General features: G+C 49.6%; 1 protein-coding gene across 3 annotated transcripts in view; it reads left to right on the plus strand.

Annotated features, from left to right (window-relative positions):
- The window catches only part of MMP17 (matrix metallopeptidase 17), a 115,940-nt gene that overhangs the window by 77,991 nt on the left and 25,804 nt on the right, over positions 1-12,145 (plus strand). For all 3 annotated transcript variants that reach the window (XM_077308378.1, XM_077308377.1, XM_077308379.1), the window contains one exon: positions 11,953-12,085. In XM_077308378.1, coding sequence (XP_077164493.1) covers positions 11,962-12,085 — 124 coding nt within the window. In that variant the 5' untranslated portion in view covers positions 11,953-11,961. The remainder of the gene's footprint in view (positions 1-11,952; positions 12,086-12,145) is intronic.

The following is a 12,145-nucleotide window of genomic DNA, read 5'->3' on the forward strand; positions in this document are numbered from 1 at the left end:
AAGGAGCTTTGCTGTTAATAGCAGAAGTGGTTTTGCAGAAGAATCCTTTTGGGACAGCACTTCTGTTTGCCAGAGTAAAGGGTCGCACTTACCGGCTTGTAAATCTGAGCGATAAAAGCCCTGAGATTTTTGTAGGCTACCGTCTGAACACAAGCGGGATTGGATTTGTTCTGTTCTCGGTCTGAAGGTGTTGACCTCCACAATGCTGGTGGAAAAGTACATCCCATCGCATTGAGGTTGGTGGTCCCAGGGCCAAAAAAAATGGTGTTGGTCCACAACACCAAGCTGGCTCCTACGGAGAGGATCTTCCTATGCAAAACCAGATCCTTGGCCCCATTCACTTGGTGTTGATCGCTCTGACCGGCAGCTCACCTTCAGAGTGGGAGGCGGCAGAGAGAGGTCAACACCCGTGACACCCGAACAGCTCCATCTTTTCTCCATGTGTAAAGCCAGTGAGTTGCAGACAGCGAGGCCTACCCCCTGGAAAAGGCGGTTGCAGTCTTAACGCCTTTGCGACGCCAGCTTCTAAAATCTGCGCACGTGTCCCGCCTGCAGGCAAAGACCCGTCTTGATTCAGTCCTTCCTAACCGTGAGATCTCTTGAGTCTCACGTCGATTTCTGCCTGTCTCAAACCGGAGAGCAAAGGAGATAATTTCTCTCTCTTTTCCCCTGCTGCTTCGAATTCTGCCCGAGGCTCAGTTGTCAGCAAGAGGTATTTAATTGACTTGACTTATAAAAGGGTGAACTTGCACTTAGAACCTTTACAAACAAAAACAAAAAAAATTAAGCTTCCCTTGCAAATTGTGGGATGCAAAGATGTGGGATGCAAATTGTGACATGCAAAGATGTGGGATGCAAATTGTGGGATGCAAATTGTGACATGCAAAGAACGATGCCATGGCTTCTGGATTCCTTTCCTCGAGCGCATTTAAAACAGCGTCAAAACGTTTGCGATAGTTGGAGCGCCCCAGTCATCTTTGTTACGGCACGCCGAGCCGCTTCCTTGCTGGAGCAACGGGAGTAGTTCCTTCACCTTTCTTGGCTGCGTCTGGGCTTTGCCCAGGGCTCGCTTGTCAGCAAAAATGGGATTAATTGGAGAAGAGAATATTGGTTTCAATGGTGACATCCGAGCCTTTGTGACAGAAGAGGCAGAAAGACACACAAAAGAGGCTCGATTTCAAGGGACATGGTTAGCTTGCACGGATGCCATCTGGGGTCAACCAGATGTTTTGGTGAACTGGCCTTTTGAAACCATGTTTATGAGAAGGAGGAGGAGGAGGAGGAGGAGGAGGAGGAGAAGAGTTGGTTCTTATATCTCGCTTTTCTCTACCTGAAGGAGTCTCAAAGCGGCTTACAGTCGCCTTCCCCTTCCTCTCCCCACAACAGACACCCTGTGAGGGAGGTGAGGCTGAGGGAGCCCTGAGATTACTGAAGAAGAAGAAGAGTTGGTTCTTATATGCCGCTTTCCCCTACACAAAGGAGTCTCAAAGTGGCTTACAGTCACCTTCCCTTCCTCTCCCCACAACAGACACCCTATGAGGGAGGTGAGGCTGAGAGAGCCCTGATATTCCTGCTCTGTCAGAACAGCTCTATCACTGCTGTGGTGAGTCCAAGATCACCCAGCTGGCTGCATGTAAGAGAGCACGAAATCAAACCCAGCTCGCCAGATTAGAACTGTGCATTCCAAACCACTACACCAGGAGTAGTCAAACTGCGGCCCTCCAGATGTCCATGGACAACAATTTCCAGGAGCCCCTGCTGGCAGGGGCTCCTGGGAATTGTAGTCCATGGACATCTGGAGGGCCACAGTTTGACTACCCCTGCACTACACCATAGGTTCCATTTCCCCCTTCCTGGCTGCTCTGTCATGCTGAGTTTCCCTTCTTCTAGTACCCTTTTTTGACCTTTTGACCATGGAGGTACCACTGGAATATTTTTCAGGCTTTCCATCCCAGGGCCTTTACCGATCGAGTATTACAAACAGAACATTGGCATGATGGGCAGCTTTTCCCAATCCAGAACACTCATTTCCTGCTGTTCTGCAGCTGCTGAAGTCTCTGCCCATTATAAAAAAAAACCTAAAACCTGGCAGCTCTCCGATAATGCAACACATTTTAGAGAGATTCCCAGTCTCCGGTGCTGTCTTCTCCCGAGGAGTCTCACCCGGCCAAGGCTGTCGGAAACATCCTATCATTAGAGCCAGAAGGGGCGAGAAGCAATGTCTTCGCACGTAGCCCAAATCTGCACAGGTGGGCTCCGTGGCAACCTTTTGGCCAAGGAAAAATTAATAAGCACTATAGAAACCGCTGCGGCATCTGGCGAGGGGGAGGGAAGCTGGCAGATTAGCGGCCATCCAGATGGAGAGATACCTGTGGGCACACAGAAAGGTTTCGGAGCCAGGACGGTGCCAAGTCACGGCCTACACGTCTCACTCTTGCGGTTCCGGGGTTTGTGAAATGAGTTGTCACCTGGAAATAAAACCACAGTGATGTGTCTCTTTCAACGGCTCAGGGTGACCCATTACTTCCAGAACAGACCGAATAGATGCAGAACAACAGTTAGACAGTTCGCTAGTTCGTTCTCTCTCTCTCTCTCTCTCTCCAAAATGGTTTCCCCTCTTCACAGAACTCGTTTATTCTTTGAAGCAGCCCTGTGCTCTACACTCTTGGGGGTTCAAACTCTGCCGACAAAAGCAACCTTGATCTCTTTAAGAGCACCGAGCCAGGCTGTGGGTACACGAGTCCCCAGAACGCACACCTCTTAGAAACCAAGCTAGCAGATTCCACCCACGCCTGCTGACTAATGAGCAAGCGGTGCTCCGGGGGGGGGGGTCTGTTGTACCCCCCATCGGCAAGTTCTTTGGGGAGACCTCTGTGCCCGCTTTGACGGCATCAAAGGTTGCTCTCTCTGGCGCATCAGGGACCGGAGGGGGGCATAGTAGCACCCTTGTACATCTCTGCTGTTGTTCCTTCTAACTGAACCGTTTGAATGGGAGAGAAAAGATCTGGGGGGGGGGTGGTGCAATGTTCATTAGCAGCAATATCTCTATCAAGACCATAAGCCCGCTTCCCGCGTGGGTTCTCCTCCAATGTAAAAAGCCGGGCGGTTTCCAGAGAGCTCTTTTGGTTCGAGACTAATGAAGCTATCCCTTTGGTGCAGGCGACCACAACCTGGGCCTCTTCCAAACTTTCCAGCATCTCTGCCTGATGAATTAATCAGCCGTGGATCCGCCGACGGTTGCTCATTAGGGAGGCGGGCAACCTCGGGAGTGAAACGGCTGCTGCCTTCCCCCCTCCCCCAAATGGGCAGGGGGGGACCCCACTGGGAGGAGCATGTTTCTTCGAGGAGAATGGCTCCATATGCGATCTTCTAATTAACAGGCATTCTTCCTCTCCCGGTTTGGAAATAATGGCAGGAACGTGGCGAAGGAAGGAAAGTTGCCAGAATAACAGAAAAGGCTGCTGTTGTTGTTGTTTTGTGGAACGGTGACTTGCTTGGAGTTCTCTTTCTGATAATACCGGCTGGGAAGTTCTGCTGACATGGATGTCGGTCAGCCTCGGAGCTAGCAGGAAAGGTTGCCCATGCTAGTGTTCAAAGGGACTGCTGGCTTGGGAACAGGGCTTCTGAGCATGTGCAGAGTATTGTTTTCTTTGGCAATAGTCCCCTGTTTTCCCCTTACAGCTAAGCAGAGTTTCTCCTCCTCTTCCTTAGAAGGTTTCACCTCACACATTGGTGTGCCAAATGACTGCCTTAGCTGGCCAGACACTGTGTGGATTAGCTCTAACAATCAAAAACCCAATACTCTTGCAAGAATAAGCTTTCTCAACCAGGGTTTCGTGAAACCCTGGGGTTTCTTGATGGCCCTGGAAGGGTTTCCTGAATGGGTGGGAGTGAATTAATTTTTAGCCTATTTTTAAAATCTGTTAAACATTTATTAGGTGATATGACCATGTATGGTCATATAAACCCACTCCCCCTCCTCCCAAAATGGCCAGTGATGGGCCTGGAGGGGGTGGGAAGGGGAGGGGCTCCAATTGGGCGTGTCCACAGCTCTGCTTCCCAACCGAATTCTGCAAGATCACACCATTTCTGGGGTTTCTTGAATCCTGAAGAATGTCTCAGGGGTTTCTCAAGGGGGGAAAAGTTGAGAAAGACGGTACTAGAGTTTCTCAGCTAAGGATTTCTCAGACAACCCTCTGAGCCAGGATATCAACTCCCCCTCAGTTGTGGCTGGCCAATCACAGGGCTCAGAATCAACATTTTGACCATTGAGGAACCCCTGAGATGTTTTTTCAGGCTTCAGGCAGCAGAGGAGGGGGGGAATAAATCCAAGAGGCAAATTTCTGCTGAGAGAAGTTAGGGCCTTTCAAAAAGGAACCAGGAAGTCTTTGAACTGACGCCCTGGCCAATCAGGGAAGACTGCTTTGCTGAGAGGCATAGAGAAGAGGGTTAATTTGAAAAAAGTGAAAATCTGTACACTTATTGATGGTGTTTTTTTTCAAATATTGCGGGTTATATCCACTACTGGATATTGCAGGGGAAAGGTAGGGTCACTCCAGATCAATCATGCATGTTGCAGAGGGAAAATTTAAAGCGTCCAAAATCAAAATGGAAATTGAATTCAGTGTAGATGGGAGGGATTCATTCGAATTGGGAGTGTGTAAAAAGCCCTGTGCAGACTACACCCAGGTTTCCCCATTTCCTGCTGTATGCAAACACGTACTCCCCAAGTGAGCAAAGAGGAAGGGCCTCTCCCCTCCCTGGGTAGGCTGCATGCACTCAAAGCGGCAGCCAAAATCACAGAAACACCCGCGTTAGTAAAACGAGCGGCTTTAACGCTGACGCCAGGTTGGGAGCAGGGAGCAGACTCAGGGCTGCTTTTGAAGCCAGAGCCCCGATCGAAAGCCATCCCTTTAAAATGTCTTTTGTATCCGTCGCCAAGCTCAGCGGGCGACGGAGAAGCAAAACACATTCAATCAAGCCATTTAAAAATTATAGCTTTCGAATGCCCGCTCCTGCCTCCTGCAACGGCGTGAAGCCCAGGGCGATCCGAGGGCTTTATTAAATGGCGCCCCAGTAGGAAATTATATTTTTTAAAAAGACATTCTTCTTGAATTGAAAAACTAAGCCAGACTGGTAATGAACTGCTGGATTGGCCAGGGTTGGAGGCGGGGGGGGGAGGGATGGGGGGGTGGAGAGGAATCCGAGGATCTTTCACCTTCCAGTGAGCAATGCCTGCCAAATGGTGAAGGGGAAGGTTGGGATAATTATGCTTATCTTAGTTAACTGGATGCTGTTAAATTGATCTTGGAATACAAAGAGCATTGCTGTGGTCTGTGCAGGGAATGTGTTGGGAAATCAAACTTGCTTTGCTGCCCCTGACCTGGGTAGCCCCGGTAAGTCAAATCTCAGAAGATAAACAGGGCTGACCCTGCCTAGTATTTGGATGGGAGACCTCCAAGGGTTTGGGTGGAAGTTCCTCCAAGGAACACTAGGGGGCATGATGCAGAGGCAGGGAATGGCCAACCGCCTCTGAACGTCCCTGCCTAGTAGTTGGATGGGAGACCTCCAAGGATTTAGGTGAGAGTTCCTCCAAGGGACACTAGAAGAAAAGTTGGTTCTTATATGCCGCTTTTTCCTACCTGAAGGAGGCTCAAAGCGGCTTACAGTTGCCTTCCCATTCCTCTCCCCACAGCAGACACCCTGTGGGGTGGGTGAGGCTGAGAGAGCGCTGATATCACTGCCTGGTCAGAACAGTTTTATCAGTGCCGTGGCAAGCCCAAGGTCACCCAGCTGGTTGCATGTGGGGGAGTGCAGAATCAAACCCAGCATGCCAGATTAGAAGTCCGCGCTCCTAACCACTACACCAAACTGGCTCTCAAACTGGCTAGGGGTCATTATGCAGAGACAGGCAATGGCCAACCACTTCCAAATCTAGTCCAGCCTCCTGTCTCACACAGTGGCCAGTCAATTTCTCTGGAGGGCCCTCATAAGAACATCAGAAGAACCCTGCTGGATCAGACCCCTTCTCCACACCCCCTTCTCACACAGTGGACAGCTCGTTCCTCTGGATCGCCAGCAGGGCACAGAGGCCTTAGATCAGTTACAGTTCTCTCAGAGCTTTCTCTGCCTCGCCTGCCTCACGGAGTGTCTGTTGTGGAGAGAGGAAGGGTAGGCGACAATCAGCCACCCCTGTTGGGTGGCCTTGGGCCAGTCCCCGTTCTCTCAGAGCTCTCTCGGCTTCACCTGCCTCGTGCGGTGTCTGTTGTGGGGAGAGGAAGGGTAGGCGATGGTAGGCCTCTTTGAGGCTTCTTTGGGTAGTGAAAAGCAGGGTAGAAAAACCCCAGCTGTGTCGATGGCAGGCGGCAGCACAAAGAAGCCTTCGAGATTTTCCTTCCCCCTTCCTCTTTCTGTCTGAACGTTTCTGCCGTAGCAGCACTTCTGACTTTAACCTCCCCACCCCCCAAAAAAATATTCTTTACCAAGCGTGAGAGCAATGACAGAATGTTTTGCAAACTTCTCAGCATTCAGCAAGAATTCTGGAACATCTGACTTTCTTTTTTTTAAGGGTTTTTTGTTGTTGCATTTGGGAGGAAGTTTTCAAAGGGGAAGAAAAACATTGTGCGTTTCAAGTATTGTGCAGGGTTTGCCAAAATAGACACTCTTGCAGCAATGTGCAGGGTGAACTCGAGGGCTTTGGGGTCTGTGCAGCTCTTGCAGCCCCCTGGATCGAGGACTAGATGTAGAGCAGGAAGACACGGCTGGCTGGGAGGTACCTGTTCCTCCCTGTGGCACATGGGCCATGTTATTTCTTCGCCATCTAACCCACCTTGCAGGGCTGTTGTGTGCACTAGGCAGCTTCATTCATTCGTGTATATTCAGGAATTACCGATAGGATGGATAAAGCAACGATGGAAAATTCCGGAGAATCACACCCAATGTATGGTGACACTGCAGGGTTTTCAAGACAGGAAGCCAATGGAGATGGTTTTCCAATGCCTGCCCCTAGATAGCAAAAAGGGTTTTCCACAGTGGTCTTCCATCCGAGTATTAACAGACCCTGGTTACCTTCCTAGAAGGAGAAAAAGAAGAGCTGTTTTTTTAATACCTCAGTTTTCACTTCCTGAAGGAGTCCCCAAGTGGCTTACAGGCACCTCTTCCTTCTGACGCCCTGTGAGGTAGGTGGGGCCGGGAGAGCTCTAAGAGAACTGTCTTGTGAGGTGACTGTGACTAGCTCAGAGCGGGCTTTACATGGAGGAGTGGGGAATCAAATCTGGCTCTCCTCATTAGAAGCTGTCGCTCTTCACCACGACACCATGCTAGAGGGGACGAGCATCCAGGTCAGGGCAGCGACATACAGAGGTTATTTGACATTGCCTGCCTCTTCATAGCAGTTTTCGATGGTGACGTCCCAAACTAGGGCCGACCCCGCTTAGCTTCCAGGACATCCCACGATGGGGCTAGCCGTAGGCCTGACTTAAACACTAAGTGGTATTTCATTGCAGATTTCTTTTTGAAAAGCCGGGAGCCGACGTTTTCTTCCCGCAATTGCTACAAATGGAGTCCGATTAGTAAGTTCTGCGGTGTAGCCAAGATGCTCCCGCAATTAGCGGATAAATGACACCAGTGGAGGAAACCAAATTATGCTCCAAAAGGCTCTGGGCAATCAATGCGCCGGCATTGGTTGGTGTGTCAGAGATGATTTCTCATGAAGCATCAGGCACAAATTGTATATCTAATTTCTGTCACAAAGGTTTGGGGGGTTTTTTTTGGCACGGCAAAAGTGACAAATAATTGGAGCCCGGGAAGAGACGTCGATGAGCATCGAGCTCAGCTTGAAGGCCACACCCAAAGAAGGTGCCTCGCTGGGTGATTGATGCGTCCTCAGCTGCGTGGTTGATGTTGGGATGAAGGAGGAGGAGGAGGAAGAGGTGGGCGGAAGGAAGCTTGTTTGGAAGGTGAAGGCGGGAGTGATGGAGAGATGGAAGGATCACTTTGATGGGGCAAGAAAGGATGGTGGCTGGAAGGGAAAGACGGAAGGAAATGGTGACTTGGAGAGGGAAAGGCGTCACAGAGTGCAAGGGGCCTTGGAATTCTGACAGGCTATTTTAAGTGCAGCCACAAAATGGCTGCTGCAGGAGGCAGAGCCTGGCACAAAATGGCTGCCATGGCTTCTCAGTCAGAACAGGGAAGATCCTTGGACTCTGGTGCCAGCTGTTGCCAGTTGTTCGTAGAAATCCGCACAGCCAATCAAATCTCTGGAAGCCTTGCTGGACAAGAGGCCCGCCTGGCCCCACCCGTTTCCTCAAAACGCTTGGTGGGCACCAGGAAAGGTGCTGGGGACCCCTGATGGGGTGGATAGAAAGAAAGAAAGAATGGGAAGGGGAGTTGGAAGGCAGAGAGGAATTTTGGAAACGGTGAATGCAGGGAAGAGTGGGTGGATGGATGGATGGATGGATGGATGGGGGGGGCGGGCGGACGGACGGACGGACGGACGGACAGGCGGGCGGGTGGGTGGGTGGATGAATGGATGTTCATCCATCATTGGCAATGAAGTGAATGGAAGGTGCCCATCTTCAGCGTACACATTGCCATCTCATGTTACAGGCAACATTGCCAACTTTGGACTCTCAATGTACTACTGACCCCTCCCCATCTAGACCAAATTGAGCCCACCACCACTACCGCGGCTGAGCTGCTGTTTATAGCACCTCTTTCTAACAGCAGGTATTCCTCCATATTTGGAAGCAGTACCTCCCCCAAGGAGGTGGCCACTCGCTTCTTCCATTCTTAGACATAAGGGCCAGGTGGAGCCTCCATGTTCCAAGGCAGTGGATTGCACCTTTCCGCCAGGCCTATGGTTGAGGCTAGATCAGCTGAGATCCAACTATGGGCCTCCCCCTGCCTTACTCATTCATGTGCCCTCCCTCCCTGTTCCCTCTCTCTCCCCCCCATGCCTGCAGCATTCCCACCCATCACTGGCAGTCTTCAAGCAAAGGTTGGAAACACACTTTTCTTGGATGCTTTAGGATGCTTTGGGCTGATCCTGCGTTGAGCAGGGGGTTGGACTGGATGGCCTCTATGGCCCCTTCCAACTCTATGATTCTATGATTCTATTTGGGAGACCCTTCCAAGGCTGTTAGGAAATACCAGGGTTCCATGAAACCCTGGTTGAGAATGCCTTCTCCCCTGCTTTACAACGGCCATGGCGAGATTTAGGGCAGAGGCCGGAATACTAATCAAGGAACACAGATTGTTAGGGTGGGGTGGGGTGAGGAGGCCGGTACATACTGCTGCTGTAGGCGCAGAGCTCAGGAGTTATCCACCGTCCCTTTCCCAGAGCTCCCCTCCCCCTTTCCCGGTGTGCTGTGGTGCGACAAAGCAGTCGAATCTAACCTGACACGGACACTCAACATGAATCTTTCCAAGAAAGAAGTTAATGGGGTATTGACCGAGTTAAGAGCCCAGATCGATGCGGACCCTTAGCAACTCAATAATTCGATACGCCTCGGATACCGAGAAAGCAAACGGCAGTTTTCGGGTGACATTGCGAGCCAGCCGCAAGCTTTTTCTTTAGGCAGAGAAGAAGAGGCAGGAGCTGGGAGCTCTGCAGAGGAAGAGCTTCCTTGGTTATAGGGTTCCTTGCATAGCAACTGTTGGGCCTTTCTCCAAAAGCTGGATTACTCCAGGACCGTTTCTGCATTAGGAGACATACCTTGTTTTGGCCTCAGTTCGGATTTCTTTTGTGTGCTGCAAGTCGACTCCAGGCTTTTTGCATTTGGCCTTTCCTCCCCTTGTTTCTGAGGCTGGAATTCACCTTATTCTTTCTGCATCTAACGGAGGCAGCCTCCCATCCTGCTTTGCTCCCTTCCCCTTTTCAATTATTTTTCACAAAATGGTGTCTGCTTGCACCTTTCTTTTCAATGCATCCCTTAATTCCACCATTCTGCAACCTCAATCACCTTCTCTTTTCCCCCAAAGTGTACTCAATGTATGTTTAATAATAAAAAAGCCTGCATGTTTATTGTGTTATAACGCTGCTGGGCAAGACTGCTTTTTAATACTTAAAAACAGCGTTGTAACGCAATCACATACACCCCTTTTTTAAAAAGGGCAAATTTTTCAGAACAAAGGGAAGAAGGGATTGGGAGGAAGGGAGGAGGTTAGGTGGACGGTGATGAGGAAAGGGGCATGCTCAAATATCTCCAAATGGCGGGCATGGGGGGAAAAACCCAAATGCATGCATTTCTCCATTGGGCAGCCACAAATTATATTCTGCCTTGACAGATGAAATCGCTGTAACCAGGAATTTCCAAAATGTGTGGTAAATCAGAGTGCTCCTGGAAAGGTGGGATTCAATGTGGAAACAGACAGAAAAGTTGGCCCTTTAAAAATGCAAATCTGAACAATATCAGTAGTGCGGAAACAGTGCAGGAGCAGCTTTTGTCGCCTCCTAAGGAAGAGAACCCATTCCCAGAGTCAACAGCCATTTATCAAGAAGTTTTCACATGGAGTTCAATAGCAAGTCCATTAGGAAATGTTTTTCCTATGTCTGGGCGGTATTCATTAGAAAGTCCATTAGTCAAAGTCTTGCCTGTCTTATCCGATGAATCATTGTGAGATTACTTTAGTGCCCCTTTTTTTATTCTGGTAGGGTTTTTTAGGGCTGCTAGCCAGGTTTTGTTGATTTCCAGTCTCATCTTTTTGCTGAAGCTATATCGGTGTTTGTGAATGTCAACGGGTTCTTTCTATCGTCTTAACGCTGCTGTTAGTGTCGTTCAGTATTTCTGTGTCTTCAGATAGAAATCTGTGCCCAGATTAGTTTAGATCAGGGGTGGCCAAACTGCAGCTCTCCAGATGATCATGGACTACAATTACCATGAGTGCCTGCCAGTGTGGCCAGTTGGCAGGGGCTCATGGTAAGTATAGTCCATGGACATCTGGGGAATCACAGTTTGCCCACTCCTGGTTTAGAGTATGTTCAGCTATTATTACAGTTATGCATGATCTCTTTCCTTAACCTTTTGTGGTCAGCTCTGCAGCCATTCCGTAGCACTGCCCCACATACTGTGTCAGAATTCCATCAGGGCCCACAAGCTCAAAAAGGCTGGAGAATCTTTTCTTTTAGCTTTTCAAGTTTCTTTTAGCTTTTCTTTATTTCTCTACTTGGAGATCATTGGCCAAGCTCCTTCTCCCTTCCCCAGAATTCCCAAACAATCCCTGGATTCCAAAGCAAAGCAAGACTCCAGTCCACAGGATGTGAACCGGCTCTTGCAATGTTTACACACATCCTGCCTAAAGCCTGCTCAGTAGGAGACTTATGATAGACTGTGCTGACCCTGGATGCTCATCTGCATTCGAGACAAACACTGTGTCACTATCGGGGACACTCTGCCCACAATCAGACGAAAAAGACTGGAGGAATTTGAAAATAAATATTGTAAAGAATCCCCCCCTTCCCCCCCCCCGCATGTTACCATTGTACTTTCTGGTTTCTTTAATCTATTATTCCTTTCTTGCTCTACGGAGCATTTACTGTTTTCTGGATAAACCTGTTATTTGGGGAAAGGGAACAGCCAGGATCCGCATCTGTATAAGCTCCACCAGCCTCCCTGCAAAGGAGTCTACTCCAGTGAGTGTCAGAAAATCAAAGATGGAGGGGACCCCTCGGGTGTTATATAAATGCTGTCACTGTAATCAGAGGTGCTTTTGTGGCTGGTTGGGAAAATTAAACATCAGCACCGGGGTGCATGAAGGTCATTGGATTCCATTACTTAAAAGTAATGTACACAGATCTATTCTGACACATTTATTTGTTAACACATGCTGTGCTACAGAATGGGGAAAGGGGGGGGGAGGTAAGATGTAAATGAAAGTGACCACTGGAGGAGGGGCTGGAAGAACCCTTTGCTCCGCAGAATAATTTACACTTGTCTTTCCCTCTTTTTACAGGATTGGCTGATGAGATTTGGCTACCTGCCCCCTCCGGATCCCATCACGGGACAGCTGCAGACGCAAGAAGAGCTCACCAAAGCCATCATGGCCATGCAGCAGTTTGGGGGCCTCGAAGCAACGGGTATTCTAGGTCAGTGAGAAAGTGAAGAGATGTCTGTTGGAGATACCTGCTCAGCTGTTTAGAGCCCAG

The sequence above is a fragment of the Paroedura picta genome, chromosome 13, assembly GCF_049243985.1.
Source record: "Paroedura picta isolate Pp20150507F chromosome 13, Ppicta_v3.0, whole genome shotgun sequence".
NCBI classification, from domain to species: Eukaryota; Metazoa; Chordata; class Lepidosauria; order Squamata; family Gekkonidae; genus Paroedura; species Paroedura picta.